General features: G+C 29.6%; 1 protein-coding gene across 1 annotated transcript in view; it reads left to right on the plus strand.

The window, feature by feature from the left end:
* Positions 1-17,290, plus strand: part of LOC119601201 (histone-lysine N-methyltransferase, H3 lysine-79 specific) — a 65,064-nt gene extending 47,774 nt beyond the window's left edge. The window contains exons 3-5 of the mRNA XM_037951983.1: positions 5,461-5,750; positions 8,405-8,559; positions 15,439-17,290. Of these exons, the coding sequence (XP_037807911.1) occupies positions 5,461-5,750; positions 8,405-8,559; positions 15,439-17,213 (2,220 nt within the window). The 3' untranslated portion in view covers positions 17,214-17,290. The remainder of the gene's footprint in view (positions 1-5,460; positions 5,751-8,404; positions 8,560-15,438) is intronic.
* The last annotated feature ends 242 nt before the right edge of the window (positions 17,291-17,532 follow it).

Genomic DNA, 17,532 nt, shown 5'->3' on the forward strand with positions numbered 1-17,532 from the left:
TTCGAAATTGTCACATTCGGTACTGGTTCTGGGGAAACATTATGGACCCGTAGATCTGTTGTTTAATCTATGATTGTTGTTAGAATTTGTCATTCTCCATCCTATTCAGTTCTAGGGAAGCTTTAGACAACTTATACAACTTCTTTAGAACAGTTGTGGAACTAGTTCTTTTCTCAGTTTGGAACCAATTTAAAGACTGAGTTAATGAAAGCAATTTTCTTAAAGAAATTGAACCATGGTCAGAGTCATAAAATTCCCATTCCTTTGACTGCAGAAACTATTAGTTTTGAAGATACATTTTCAATTTACATAAATACATAATATAAATTCTATATTTTAATGTTACCAACCATATAATACAATCAAAATGTTCATCTAAACATTTATAAAGTTTCTAAAGTATTGATTGTCTCTTAATGTTAAGTATTTTTCGAAAATTTTTGAAGAAACTTTTCAAGTAGTTTGTGGTTTTAAATTGATGTATATTTTATGTTAGATAATGTTTGCATTGATAGTTTAAAAAGTTGTCTTGAATATTACGTAGTAATTTACTTTAAAGGAAAGGTGTGGTCAAAAGATTAAGAATTTATAGTAAAATGAAAAGTTTTCAATAAGGAATGAGAAAATCTATTAAACTATTTAAGTATTTAGGATGTTTAAGTAAAAAAGCTTACAATGTAATGTCTTACATAGTTGTAATGAAAAATTCTCTATAAAATAAGATTTCTATATAAAGTGTCTAGTACAGATTATAGGCAGGCTTGGGGGTAATGATTATATTTTAATTACAATTACATTTGAAGTAATTGTACAATTACTTGCAATTCAAGTTTTACCAATTGCAATAACTTGTAATGTGTACTTTTAATTTAAATTGAAGTTTTGCCAAGTACTTGTAATTACTTGTAATTGTAATTGAATAATTTTCAATTACAATTACTTGTAATTGTGATATTTTTGAAGTAATTGTACAATTACTTGCAATTCAAGTTTTCCCAATTGCAATTGCTTGTAATGTGTAATTGAAGTTTTGACAATAACAATTACTTTCAATTGCAATTGAAGTTTTGCCAAGTACTTGTAATTACTTGTAATTGTAATTGAATAATTTCCAATTACAATAACTTGTAATTGTGAACTATTTTTCCTTATAATTACATGTAATTTGTAACTAGTAATAGCTGAATTACAATTAGAAGTAATTGTAATTGGTAAACTTCAATTACAAGTAATTATAATTGACAAAACTTTTATTGCAATTTATTTTATTTGACGAAACTTCAATTACAATTAATTCTAATTGGTTACAAGTAATTGTAATTTGGAAACCTTCAATTACAACTACAAGTAATTGTAATTGGTTATTCCCAATTACATATTACAAATAATTGTAATTGACCATGTAATGAATTACTTTGTTTAACCATTACCCCCAAGCCTGAAATTGACAAAACTTTAATTACAATTAATTGTAATTGGTTATTGCTCAATTACACATTCAATTAAAACTACAAGTAATTGTAATGGGTTATTTGCCAAATACACATTACAAGTAATTGGAATTCACCATGTAAAGAATAACTTTGTGTAATCATTACCCCCTAATCCTGTCTGTACGGATTCGTTTGAACCGATCATTGACCTAAAAACACCCACAATATTTTGACAAACATGAGAGGGTTCTTGTCTTCAAAAGATGAGCAGTTTTTTTTTGCCGCGTAATCCATATGTTACCCGAATGATGGGAAATGGTCATATCTAATAATTTCCAATCATTTATTTCAAAATATTTAATTTATTATTACACCGTGCGACAGTAATTATTGAACCTGAACGAGATCATATACCCATGATACTAGACGAAAATTATTCAGTAAATATATTTAAAAAAATGTTAATATCCTTACAACTTTAAAGTCCTTTAAAAATATCAAACAATTTAAAACAGAAAACGCAGTTGCAATTTAAATGACCTTTAGTATCATGTGTATATGGTCTCGTTCAAGTCCAATAAAAAAATTTAAAATTGTATCCAGTGTTATAGTATAATAACCTCAATGGATTAAACTGTAAAATATTTATTTCCTAAACTTTTTCTTTAAATTCTTAAAAAAACATTTATTTAAAATGTCATAAACTATAACAATAAACTTTCTTAATAAAAACTGACAATAACTAAATATGAATGAACGTACATACATACGTACAAAATGACTTCTTTCCGCTTGGTAAACCCACATTGAAAAGTAATTTAAAAACGTCATTTAATTTATTTTCCATCTTTAAGAAAATTGCTTGAACAAAAAGAAAACGCTGTAAAACATAAAAACTTCATCCACAATTTTGGGGAGGACAAAACTTTCAAGTACACAGAAATATACTACGTCTAACCTATATATGTGTTACTTAATATTTCTTTTTTTAAATAATATAAGAAAATGTTCCATATTTTGTTAAAAAAAACTTAAAAAACTTTTGGTTGCTTTGTAATACTTTCTACAAAAAAAGTATTTTAAAACTTTTCCTTTTTTTACTTTAACTTGTCTTGCATTGTTGAACATTTCATTATCCTTATTACACACATACTACTCATGCACAAATTTAAACAGAATATTGTATTGTCTGTATACACTCATGCATTCATGAACTTGTCTGTATGTAGAGGATATATAAGTATATTGCATGTGTAAAATGTTGGGTATTTTTGACAGCAACTACAAATATGTACTTGTACCCTTATTCAAAAACTCTTTATAAGAGTATGTATGTGTGTGTGTGTGCTGTGGTTTGGATGTATGCAACTTTTGGTATTTTGAAGATACGAGTACTTAAGTGGCTGCAGACAGGTCACGCAAAGTATTTAAATCAGTTTGTTTTTTTATGATTACATTTCATTCTGTGTATGTTCGTTCACTTGCTCATTTAAGTACTTGACGTTCATTTATACATATTTGCTACAAAATGACTGATGTTGAAACTTCAATGTAAAATAATTGTTTCAATTATGTTGTTTTTTGCTACTAGTATTCACAAGAACTTTGCAATGTTTTTGCGAGTGTTAAGTAAGTATTTTTGTAATGGTATTTTATGTTATTTATTGAAAATTATTGTTTTCTGTGTGTTAAATTAAAGTTTTTATCGATGCGTTGTTGTGGTTTTCTTCTTTTTAATAATGAGTAAAACGAATCTTCGTTGAATAAATGAAAAGTTTATATATGTATATAGGATCTTTTCTATATACATATGTATGTATGTATATGTACATTAGTGTTGCCCCAAAATTTGCTGATGTTCCTTCCAGAAATTAAAATTTTGTTCATTCTAATGTACTACAAGTACTCGAGCTATCTAATCTCTTGCCTTAGTAGCTCTGTTGAGGAATGACAGTTATCATTAGTCAAGCTCAATCTAACCCCGACACAGGCAATCAGTGGCTAGAGATAGAAGGGGCAGACCCAACATCAGGTGAAACATCCTATTGATGCTATGAGGAATGCGCTGTCCCTAACGACATCTCGCCCAACCACACTACTTTGATCGTTCTGTTGTTTCGGCAAAAGCACCTAGGGACAACAAATTGGTAGTCAGGATTCATTTTTAATTGACAAGACTTATTTCAGTGACCACAAGGACCTACTGTGATAAGTTGAGCATGTTTTAGAGCAAACTCTAACACACTTAACTATAAAGGAAAATCGCCGATAAATTAGAAATTAGGATATTAACAACTCCGCCAACCTCTCACCTAGTTTTGCCAAACATCCTACTACTCGGGATAGCAATCACAACATGATGGGGTATTTCATCAAGTTAACATAGGTTTACGTTAAGGTCAGGGTTTGCCCACAAATTAGTTAATTGGCCTATTTCATGATGGTTTTTTTAGCCACTAGGTGACCTTTTGTGATGCCTCACCACCGCCCCATTGTGCTTCTTACACCCAGGTGTCAATTTAAGTATATCGTATATTTAAGTATATGTACGTGCACTTTGCTCAAGTACTTGAGCTATCTAATCTCTGACCATTGCTGCCCCGTTGCTTAACTTCCGAGATGCAAAAACATCACATCCGTTTACAGCCACGCAGGTGGTATGGCCTCTGTTGTATCAGCAACAGAGGCAGGTAGACCGAAGTTCGAATCCATTAAATAAGCCGCGACTCTTGTCTTAGTCCCTGTGACACACTGTGGTAAATGTGGTATGAACAGAGTTTACCCTGAACATACCTGAACAAGGAAGAAAAATTTAATTGTATCACTTGTATGTATAAGATACCTTTCATCCATCTCTATTCAACCCAACACACTTCTCATTCATCCGACACACTCAATAGAGAACAACATCCGACACACTTACTCTAGGCATACGGGTTGGCAAGGTCCGTATACCCGTACATTCTTTCTGTATCATATACAATTAACACCAACTCATTTCCAACGCTTAGTCCCACAGTCACTCCTATGTGGGGTATCTGTTGTCATTCGGGATCAGCACCGAACTTATAGATTTCACCGTGCATCAGTCTTTTTACCGCAACTTACTCTTACGGTAAATTTGGGTTTAAACCACAGCCACAGCGTGGATCTCGATGGAACTTCAACCAACTGAGCAGACAGGACAAGTGCTGCGGGCAAGTGGCCACACAGATTATGTGGTTCTCTGGTTAGATCCCATGTCAAATCAAATTTTAAATGTTCGAAAATTTGGATTTTTTTTTTACTCTCTTGCCCTAAGATAGTTTTAACACCAGTTAAATTTTCTTAATTTGCGTTATTAATTTTCCCTTTATCTCAATATACCATTACCAGTTTTATGACAAACTAAGTAAAATAAATTTACTACATATAATTTAATTAACAAGGTTAGCACAAAACGTTTTATACTTGGCCTAGTTCAATGACCTCATAACAACTCATTTTTGGCTTCGCAAAAACATACATAAACATATGAATACATCCCTTACTTGCCTTTTATTTATAACGATAATTTATATTACTTAAATATGTAAAAAGAAATCTTGGTAACTTTTTCTTCATAAGATCACTACATCACCACATTGCTCTAAGCAGCTACTACATTATTAAGTGAAAAGCATAAAAACTTAATTTCAACTGAATTAAACCCACTTTGCCTCTTTTACTTTGACTGATGTTCGGCAATACGAAATGATTAAAAAGAAAACGAACAAAAAAAGGCAACTGAAACCTCAACATTATAAACGAAATATGGGTGAAACATATAAATAGCAATGAATTAAGACAAGTCACGCAATATGCACGTTTATGAAAGTTTGTGTGAAAATAAAAAAAATCCTTTTATACAGAAAAAACTGAAAGTACTAATATCCTGTTTAATGTTTTTTATCACTTCTTTGCTGTTGTATTTTTTTGATTTGTTTTGTTATTCTTATTTACTTTTCATTTCATTCTTGTTGTTTCCTTAATTATATTTAAACCACAGTGTGAATTGTTGTTACGTCATTTGGGTCCCGCACCAGCCGTGTACATCAATAATACAACGCCACAGTTGTCATCATTAATCTCCACCGACAAGGACAGCGGCATGGGTAGTCCGGTGGGCAGTGCACGTAGTGCTAAATTTCGCCGTCGCAAGCATAAATCATCACAATGGCTGGCACAGGCCAATACTCTGCATCCGAAATTATCACGCTGTACAATGGGCAATGAGCGTCTGATGAAAATAATTTTAGCTCAGGATGAGACCATACAGCGGCAATTGTCTCTGTTACGGTAGGTATCTTTTTGATTAAAGTATTTATAAATAGCAAATATGGTTAAATATTAGGGGGTATGTTTTTGAATGATAATTTTCGAAAATTTTTTTAAAATAGAAAGTATTTTTAAAACTTGAAAAAGAATCAAGCCTTTAATTTAAAGATTTTTCTTTTACATGATTTTAAAATTTCGATTTTATAAAAACTCACCCTATTATACATGTTTATCGCACATAAACATTCACATAAATAAATACATGGACACATTCATATAGAAACGAAACATAAATTTATTTTAAATGACATACAAAAATTTCATCATACATTAATACAAATACGCATTCTACTGGGATATTATTGTGTGTCCTATAATAGTGCTATTTTATATAGAGATGGACGAGTGACTTCATTTTATTATAAGTATGAAATTTCTTTATTATGAGAACTTTTGGAAAATTTTGTTTTAAAAGAAAAACATTTTTGAAAGAGATAATTTTAAAAAATTTATAAAAACTGAAATTTTACCAAAAACGTTTACAAAAAGCTATTCGTTTTAAAGTTTAAAATTTTAAAATGAGATTTTTCCAAATATTTTATTAATATCTAAAATTTTCCATTTTTTAGAAAAGTTTCTATAAAAAAACAATAATTCTTAGGAAACTTTTCTATAAAAATATAATTTTTTGGAAACTTTTTAGAGAAAGTGAATTTTTCAGAAAATTTTCTTTAAAAAGTGAATTTTTCAGAAATTTTACATAAAAAGAGAACTTTGGAACATTTTCTACAAAATTAGAATTTTTCAGAAAATTTTCTACAAAACGAGAATTTTTTAAAAAATTTTCTTTAAAACGAGAATTTTTCAGAAAATTTTCTATAAAAAGAGAATTTTTCAGAAAATTTTCTATAAAAAGAGAATTTTTCAGAAAATTTTCTATAAAAAGAGAATTTTTCAGAAAATTTTCTATAAAAAGAGAATTTTTCAGAAAATTTTCTATAAAAAGAGAATTTTTCAGAAAATTTTCTATAAAAAGAGAATTTTTCAGAAAATTTTCTATAAAAAGAGCATTTTTCAGAAAATTTTCTATAAAAAGAGAATTTTCCAGAAAATTTACTTATAAAGAGAATTTTTAAGAAAATTTTATATAAAAAGAGATTTTTTCAGAAAATTTTCTATGAAAAAGAGAATCATGCAGAAAATTTGCTATAAAAGAGAATTTTTCAGGAAATTTTATATAAAAAGAGAATTTATCAGAAAATTTTCTATAAAAAGAGAATTTTTCAAAAAATTTTCTACAAAACGAGAACTTTTCAGAAAATTTTCTACAAAAAGAATTTTTCAGAAAATTTCCTATACAAAGAGAATTTTTCAGAAAATTTTCTATAAAAAAAAATTTAGAAAATTTTCTACAAAATGAGAATTTTTCAAAAAAATTTCTACAAAAAGAGAATTTTCTGTAAAAAGAGAAATTTTCAATAAAAAGAAAATATTTCTAAATTTTCGATAGGGAATTTTTTAAGAAATGTTCCATATAAAGCAATTTTTTTTGCAAATTTTCTATAAAAATTTAATTTTTCAAAAGATTTTCTATTAAAAAATAATTTTTTAGAAGATTTTCTATAAAAAGATAATTTTTCTGAAAATTCTCCAAAAAAGTGAAATTTTTTTGTAAAGTTCTCTCAAAAAATGTTCCTTTTGAGGAATTTAAGGACAAAATATTCTATGTAGAGAGAACTTTTTCCAAAATTTTTTGTCAAAGAGAAATTTTCTTAAAATATAAATATTTCGAAAAGTTTTCTATAAAAAGAGAAATTTTGGATATATATTCTAAAAAGAAGAAAAAATTTGTAAAAATAAGAAATTTGGTAAACATTATAAAATTAAAATTTTGTTAAAAAAGGGTTTTTAAGTGAAATTTTTATAAAAAGAGATATTTTGTAACATTTTTCTATAAAAAGTTAAATACTTATGTTGGAAATATTCCATTAAATGATGAATTTTCAAAAACTTTTCTATAAAAGTGAGACTTAAAAAAGTAATAAATGAGACATTTATTATAAAAAAGATAAATTTTTTAATAAAGAAGTGAAAATTTTCGAAAATTTGCTATAAAAAGACAATTTCAATTGTGAAAATTTGCTTAAAATCAATTTTTGTTTAAATTTAATTTTAGTAAGTAGCTCTTTTTATGTATATAACAAACTTAAATTTATACCAGTCACCCATTCATCTCTATTTACACATCCCAGTAACTTTGTTTTTCACAAGGTCGATATCACAGTCATATATTTACAAATCGTAATAACAACAAGCATTGTGTTGGTCATAATTAAAAGAAACTGCTTGTATAATTAATTGGGTTTTTACTTAACTTTTTATCTTTTATTTCCGTTTTTTGTTTTCGTTTTCATTTGATTTTCTTCTTGCTGTCTCTGGTTTGTCATAACGTTCACTACTCTCTCTCACATCCTGCCTTCCCGATGCCACAATGTAAATGTGTATTTTGTTTGTTTACTGCTTGCTGCCTCTGGGCCATGTCTTCTGCTTTACAACAATAATTTGTGCTGCTTTTGGACATACATTGAAATATTGTCACATACAAACATACAAATACACCACCCATACTATTGCCAATAAAAATGGAAAAAAATAAAATAACAACACGTTCACAGTGAAAAGGAACGTCAAATTACCAAGATTGAAGAGGAGAAACATCGTAAACGTGAACGTGAGTTGGGTAAAAACTACTTGCTGGAAACCTATTTAAATGGTTTAGATGAAGCCGAATGCGAACCGGAAATACAAGATGGTGAAGAGATTTTTATAGGTAAGTACATGAGGAACATCATGATGAATTTCCTTTACTAACACAACAAGTAACAAAATGAAAACAAAAATTATTATATTTATTTCATAGATCTATTATGTACTACTAGCTGTACGTACTATAAGGTTATATATACAAGTTTAAGATTTTTTGACATGTTTTGACATTTAATACGTGTTACATGCATGTCTTAGATTTCATATCAATAACAAAGATTGACACAATTTTAAATTGCTACAGATGTTGTGTGTGTTTTTCGATTTTTATATTTTCCAGAAAACAAGTACATCTTGTTATTTTATATTAAGTTGTAACCATAAATCACTTGAATTGTTTAAGAGTTTTGGAGATGTTTTCTGTTATTTCAAGATAAGGTAATGATAATTAAGATGTAATTGTTTGGAAAATGCTTAAAGGTATAATGGCCATTCTAACGGAGTTTGTTTAATTAGGTCTTTTTTTTTTGGAAATTTGTTAAGATTTTGCAAAAGTATAAATCAAGGGTATAAATATTTTCTTAGAAAATTAAATAATTTAGAAATAGGAGAAACGCTTTTCTCAGAGAGACTTTTCCTACACTAAATAAGAGGTATTTTCCTGTGTCAAAGCAGTCTTCCTAAGGAACTTTTTTCATATGAAAACAGTCTTCTTTAGAAGGATAGTCTTCCTATGGACGATTTTTTTCTTTCTTATAAGAAAATAGTAGACTTTTCTGTATGCAAATTGTCTTCTTTTTCCCTTTTTCCTTAGGAATACTTTTTTAATAGGAAAACAGTCTTCCTTAAGAAGAAAAATAGTCTTTCTTAGGAAGACAGTCTTCCTTAGGAAGACTTTTTCTATAGGAAAACAGTCTTCCTTAGGAAGACTTTTTCTATAGGAAAACAGTCTTCCTTAGGAAGACTTTTTCTATAGGAAAACAGTCTTCTTTAGGAAGACTTTTTCTATAGGAAAACAGTCTTCCTTAGGAAGACTTTTTCTATAGGAAAACAGTCTTCCTTAGGAAGACTTTTTCTATAGGAAAACAGTCTTCCTTAGGAAGACTTTTTCTATAGGAAAACAGTCTTCCTTAGGAAGACTTTTTCTATAGGAAAACAGTCTTCCTTAGGAAGACTTTTTCTATAGGAAAACAGTCTTCCTTAGGAAGACTTTTTCTATAGGAAAATAGTCTTTCTTAGGAAGACTTTTTCTATAGGAAAACAGTCTTCCTTAGGAAGACTTTTTCTATAGGAAAAATGTCTTTCTTAGGAAGACTTTTTCTATATGAAAACAGTCTTCCTTAGGAAGACTTTTTCTATAGGAAAACAGTTTTCCTTAGCAACAATTTTTCTCTAAGAAAACGTCTTCCTTAGGAAGACTTTTACTATAGGAAAACAGTCTTAAGAGACTTTTTCTATAGGAAAACAGTCTTCCTGTGGGAAAATAGTCATTCTCAGGAAGACTAGTCTTTCTTAGGAAGAATAGTCTTTCTTAGGAAGACAGTCTTCCTTAGGAAGACTTTTTCTATAGGAAAACAGTCTTCCTTAGGAAGACTTTTTCTATAGGAAAACAGTCTTCCTTAGGAAGACTTTTTCTATAGGAAAACAGTCTTCCTTAGGAAGACTTTTTCTATAGGAAAACAGTCTTCCTTAGGAAGACCTTTTCTATAGGAAAGCAGTCTTCCTTAGGAAGACTTTTTCTATAGGAAAGCAGTCTTCCTTAGGAAGACTTTTTCTATAGGAAAACAGTCTTCCTTAGGAAGACTTTTTCTATAGGAAAACAGTCTTCCTTAGGAAGACTTTTTCTATAGGAAAACAGTCTTCCTTAGGAAGACTTTTTCTATAGGAAAACAGTCTTCCTTAGGAAGACTTTTTCTATAGGAAAACAGTCTTCCTTAGGAAGACTTTTTCTATAGGAAAACAGTCTTCCTTAGGAAGACTTTTTCTATAGGAAAACAGTCTTCCTTAGGAAGTCTTCCTTAGGAAGACTTTTTCTATAGGAAAATAGTCTTTCTTAGGAAGACTTTTTCTATAGGAAAACAGTCTTCCTTAGGAAGACTTTTTCTATAGGAAAAATGTCTTTCTTAGGAAGACTTTTTCTATATGAAAACAGTCTTCCTTAGGAAGACTTTTTCTATAGGAAAACAGTTTTCCTTAGCAACAATTTTTCTCTAAGAAAACGTCTTCCTTAGGAAGACTTTTACTATAGGAAAACAGTCTTAAGAGACTTTTTCTATAGGAAAACAGTCTTCCTGTGGGAAAATAGTCATTCTCAGGAAGACTTTTTCCATTGAGAAATAGTGCTCCTTAAGAAGATTATTTCTATGGAAAACAGACATCTGTATGAAGAAGCAGTGTTCCTTAGAAAACGGTCTACTTTTGGGAAAACTTTTGAATAAAACACCCTTCTTTTGTAACACAATCATATACTTATTTAAGAAATCAGAAAACATTTTCTTTAACATAAAAAGCAAACAGTTACAATAAAGTCTATATCTATTCTTATAAAAGATCAATGTAGGAAAAATACATTGTAAACATTTTACCTTAAAACCACTTTTTATTTATTTACTTCTTTCTTATTATTGTTAACCCATTTTATTTTTAGTCTTTTTTTTCTGGCGACAGTGTTTGTTTAGGTCCTATAAAAATATTTACAATCGTTAAAATGAACCACATTACTATAGACATTTAAAACATATTATTGGGTTAAGGTAAAAAGGACTTATATCATATTATTTGTTATTACAAGGAATTCAGCAAATTTAAAGATGTTTTAGGTTTAAACAAAACTAATATATTTGAGACCTTTTTAACTTAAACGGTGTCAATTTTATAATTATGTCAGAAAAATACAAAATTTTAAGAAATAAAATGATGTAACTAAAAATTTTTATCGGTTAATTTCTTTCAGTACTTGTGTGTGTAAGATTAATAAATTAAAAAAAAAATGAAAGAAATTTTACATAAAATAAATCTTATCAATAAAATACCTACAAGGATATTTGTTGATGTCTTCAAACAACATAAATAAATCTCTTCAGGTGTGTTGTAAGAATTCCCTGTTTTTCATCAAAAATTGTTATAAAAAAAATCATAAAAAGAACATTAAGGTGTAAAGTAACACAACTGTTATTATATCTTTCAAAAGAGAAATTTTATTTTAGGCTTTTTTTATGATCGAAATATTCCATTATGGAAGCTTCCTTTTTAAACAGATGATTTTGTTAGATGCCTCGTTAGTAGAGGAGTGAGTAAATTTAAGATTAAAATTAACAAAGCTTTTTACGGAAGTTATGCGTGTTGCTACTTCCTTATTTATTCACTTTATATTAAAATTAGCATGTTAAAATGTCTTAAGAGAATTTTCATTCAATATTTTTTATTGCAATTTTATTAAAATTTTATTTTTACTGAATCAAATTTTGTCTTTGTATAGATAGGAATTTTTATTATTATTTTTGTTATTGTATACACTTATGTTTATGAATACATATAATAAAGGAATAAAATATTCTTCATGGAAGTCTTGTCTATATGTTAAAAAAATACGCATAAAATCTGTTAGACAAACTTAATGCTGACAAATTTTTCTTTTAGCCTTGAGACTTTTTTTGTTTATCTTAATAGCAATAAAGGTAGGTTTTTTATAGCTGATTTTGTTAAAGTGCAATAATACAAGTATCTTTTAAGGTGAAATTCAATAACCATAAATAGTATTAAATTTATAGAGAGGAAAGGTTTAGAGGAATGTGTTTGATTGATCCCTGTAGGGATGTGTGTAGGTTTTGCTTTTATATCTGACATAGTCCGAGAATTTATAAATTTTATCAAATTATCTTCAAAATTGTAGTGGCTGAGGTTTATAGCCAAATTTGCGGAGATAGAATGTTGGTTTAAGGACTGATATATCCAAATGCCAAATATGTCTGAATTCTCTCTCCGGTGGCATTGCCATCTCAACAGATGTCACTAGGTGATGTGCAAAGCAACTTATGATGGATTCCTGAATCCGTTGAGTATCTCTTACTCTTCGCGTAGTAGGGCGCTAGTATATGTTGGGGAATTTTCAGGTTGATACCTGGTAGTTGCCTGTCATTCCGTAGATCCTTCTTTGTGGTCTGAGAATAGAACTGATGTAATTGGTTAACGATCGGGAAAGTCTCCTCTAGTACAGGAGACTAGTACTGATTTAGTAGACCTTTTACTTCAGGAAAGTTCTCGATGTTGTTGCCATCTCAGCAGGATTCATACTGTTTCATGATACGCGACATACGGTTTAGGTGCGTTCCCTCAATTCGTCGGGGTAATTATTGGGTTCGAATTGACTTTGGAAATTTCTACATCCTTTGTCATATTATCTGACATACAGAGGGATCCTGATTTATTGGCTGGTTATTTCGGGCTACCTAATGCGTCTCTAGGTGCTGTTGCCAAACCAACAGAGCCATCTCGGTAGTGTGGTTGCGCAGGCTTTAAGATGTTAAGGAATGCACTGGAATGGGTCATTAGTTGCATTTTAAATAATGCAATCTTGCATGATATCATAAGGCTGGTCACCTTCCGGTATACCGGAAGATTGATTTCACCTAATGATGGGGTTTGTCGCCCCTTCTATTGAATTTAGACCAATGATTGCTTTTTCCTTTTCGGGGTTTGTATTATGCCTGCCATTTCGCAACGGGGCTACTATGGCAAGAGATTAGATAGCTCGAGTTCTTCAGCAAAGTGCTTGTACATGGCCACCTCAGTTCTTCATAGAAGGATTCAGGGCGGGTGGTAGACAGTGTGTAGTCTACCCAGTGGATGAAAAAGACCACCGTGAAATTAGGCCGTCATGGCAGGTGTTCACGTTAAACTCTCGACATTCGTGTCTGTCTGTATGTCAGTTAAAATAAATTTTCTGAAGACTCCTGATACCTTTGGAATATATATCTTCAATAATTCTTTCTAACATGCTTTCGAGAAGTTTCCTATTGAAAATCAGCAAAATCAGTCCATAAATAACGGAGATTTAAGCAAAAATCCTAAAGCAACAACAACAACCTTCAGATTGTGTTTGTTTTTGAGTACTTTGTGTTAGTTTGTTTATAATAAACAGTAAACCACTGGAAACAACAACAATTTGTGTTTGTTGTTTTGAATTTATTTAATATTTGTGTCAAAGGTATGGGAAACTGTTTATGAATGAAATGCGAATTTTATGGAAAAATGTTTAATATTATCTCAGTTTAGATTTCAATTTCCCAAAATATTACCTACATATTTTATACTCGTGTAAGAATTACATGTAAAAACGGAAATTGATTCAATGTCAATAAAATTGGCTGTTTAGAAAAAAATACACTTTTTATATTTCCGTATTTTTTCTGCATTAAAATTGCGAGTATGAGTACTAAAAATTTCCATAAAATAACATAACACTCATACGCTACGGTGACATAGGAAATTGTACAGATTTAGTTCGACAGTGGTTTAAAATCATTTTAAAAATATTTTAAGAACTAAAATGTTAAAGGAATTAAAATGTAAAAGGAATTAAATGTTAAAGGAATCAAATTTAGTAAAGATGAGTTTTTTTGTGTTCCTAACTGATATGTATATAGTTTTCAAAATTTAAATTTTTCAAATACTTAATCTCTTAAAAAAAAAAAAAATCAAAACCTTGAAAATGTGTGAATTTCTAATCAAGCTTAACAAATTTTTGATAAAAACAGTTTCTTTTCAACTCTCAAGAATTCTCTACAAAATAAACAATGTTTTATTTAAACTACAGTTAAGTTAAGTGGCATTAATTTATGCCATTGTTAATTTTTGTTCAACAAATTTTTCCGTTTTTTCTTCCATTCACTGGTGCTTGTATTTTTGAGATTTTTATAAAAAAAATGTTCCCCCACTTCAGTAATATTGATTCTGTTTAATTCCTTGTGTTCTGCAAGAAATAAAAAAAGATACATAAGAGAATCAGAAATATTTAAATTGTATTCTATTGAATTTTTTAAATCTCAACCATTTAAAATGTTGAGGGATTTTACTTGCTTTTTTTTTTGTAAAATGTGGTAAGATAAGACTTTATAAAGAATTTTTTATTGTAAAGGAATTTTTTTAAGTTGTTATGATTTTTTTGTGAAATGAATGGTATTTTGTGTTTTTAAATACTTTTGTATATAAGCAAAGCATATAACGAAATAAATAAGTATAAACTATGGTTTTAAATGCCCTGAAGTTTAAATAAATATTTGTTATTTTGTTTAAAGGAAAATTATTTAATTGAAAGTAATTGTTGTTAGGGAAACAATTTAATATTTTTATAAATTAGTTATTATTAAAAATTTAAAAAAAAGTCACGGAAATTTTGGTTCAAAATTTTAAAAAGTTTTGTTAATAACTTGGTTTCTTTTCGAGCAATTTTAAAAATTTTATATATGTTAACTTGTGTTTCTAAAACAAACAATTTTATATGAAAATTTTACTTATTAATACATAAATACGAAAATTTTTCTCCCTAACCTTAAAATATTCACTCGTTTATAACTTCTAAACTCTTAAATTGATTTCGATAATATTCGGTATCAACATTCCTTGGAATGTCTGGAATATTATTATAAAATGTATCAAATTAAATTATATTTAATCTTAAGAAAATATTTGATATTTCACTTTATGGAGTCGGTGAAAGTTTTGAGTTTCTGAATGTTCACATACCCATCTATATTTTTTATAATAAAACCTAAAAAATACTTAATTCTTAGCTACAGAGTGACAAAAGTTCGTTTACACTAAGCAAACAATAACCTCTATTGTGTTTTTTGGCTTAATCTTAATTTAACAAAAATCTTGAACACCTTAAACATTTTCTTTTGTCTCTTAATTATGTCCCAATTTTCTTATATTTTTTATGCAGATGAACCATATCATCGAGCAGCCACAATACCAGCAATGCTACAAACAACAACAACAACAACTCCTAGGGCAACAATTATGCCGGCAGGAGCAACGTTAGCTGCTGGAGCTATAACCGATAATATACCATCAGCAGCGCAGGCATTTAATATGATGGCAAAACATAAACTCAAGGATAAGGAAGTGAAAAAAGAAAAGAAAAAGAAACGACACAAAGAAAAATCAACAATGGATGAGAAAACTACGGCAAAGGATTTTAATTTAAAAACAAATAAAAATAAAGATAAAGAAAAGGTGGATAAACAACAACAACAACAACATAACCATCAACAGCATGAATTGAATGCTATAGATGGTAAGCATCACCTCAAGGACAATGAACAGGAAATTGAAATGCAAATATTGTGGTTGGAAAAAATCTACACTCTAAATAAACAACTACAAAAGGAGGAAGAGCTGGCTGCCAAATTGCATGGCAAGGTACGTAAACATCAGCTAAGAATGGCCCAACAGACACAACGAGAGGCACAAATGGAAATTGAAAAGCTAGATAATAATTTGGCTCTACAGTGTGGGGATATACGTAAAGTTGAAGCTAACCTGATGCAAACAAATGAACAATTACAAAAGAAATTGCTTATTTTAGAACGGCTTAGTATAGAGTATTTGCAGGAGCAACAGGAAAAGGATATCAACGATTCGCCACAAGATATAAAGCAGACTACTCAAAGACAAGCGGATACCAAGACTATAACAAAAGACTTAACAAATCCGCTTAGAAATGATACCAACACTATACTCACTAACTTGGAGAAATCTATAGATATACAAAAATTATCCTTAAATAACATTAAATCAAAAGAAGAGGTAATAAAATTAGAAAAGATTATAGCCAAACCTAGTATACAATTATGCTCTAACAACAAGGAGCAGTTGGAGCCAAAACAAGCTGTAACCGTGGCTAATAATCCTGCAAGAGTAAATATGAAAACAACAGCATTTCCTCTAATAAAACAGCAACAACAGCAACATAATCAAAGACTTACAAATGAAATAAGAGCAAATTCCATAAATGGTACTTCAAATGCAACGAATCGTAATGTTACTATTACAACTACAGATAATCAGCTAGAACATCAGCAGCAGCAACAACAACAAGAACAACTAGCAACTCCCCCCATAATGTCAACAGCAGTTACAGCAAACACTTTGCACAGTGAAGCGGCATTATCTAACAGTACAATGTCAACGTCATGTATGTTTATTGATAAAAATATGTTGTCCTCATTACATGTACAAAATGCCAAAACCATTAAGAAACAAATGTTTCATACACAAACAACAACAGCAACAGCAGTAGCAACAACAACAACACCACCAGCAACATCTTTATTACCACAACTACCACCTCCACCACCGCCACAACCAAGTGCATTCCCTAAACAACAATTTCAACATATTCTACAGCAACATCAACAACACATGCCAATGGCATCTACATTTCTAACCTCAAGGCCACAAAATTTTCACCAAATACCAGCTACAAATATTGTTTTAGTACAACAACCTTCACCCTTCTCTGCTCCATCATCTTCTTCTAATTTTACAACATCACCATCGTCATCATCAGCACTAACGTCATCATCTGTAGCAGTACCAGTAGCAGCAACAGTATCCATATTGAAAGCCTCACAACCACCCACCTCAGCTTCTCCCTCACCCTCTATAATGGCCATGAATACTGTAGATATAAGTCAATTGGGTACATTGGTCTAGCGCACATGGCCTGGCCGAAGTATATAGAAGTGATGATGATTATGATGACTTATTGTGTACATTAGAGAAGTCTCATTGTAATTAAGAAATTTATATATTTAATAATAATATTTTCTCTACTAGAATTTAAGTAAAAATTTAAACATTACTAAGCAGAATAATGTTAATTTTTGTTATTGACTTGTATGGAGGTTTTCGTATAGAGAAGAGATTTTGGAAAAGATTTTTTTTTGAAAATGAGCGATTATATTTCGGAAAACATTTCATACAATAAACGAAAATGAGGTTTTATTAAGATTTAGAAGAAGCCCTTCTGTAA

Source organism: Lucilia sericata, unplaced genomic scaffold (genome assembly GCF_015586225.1).
Source record: "Lucilia sericata isolate MDLA Ls3-8-SP2 unplaced genomic scaffold, ASM1558622v1 Contig000148F_arrow, whole genome shotgun sequence".
Taxonomy (NCBI): Eukaryota; Metazoa; Arthropoda; class Insecta; order Diptera; family Calliphoridae; genus Lucilia; species Lucilia sericata.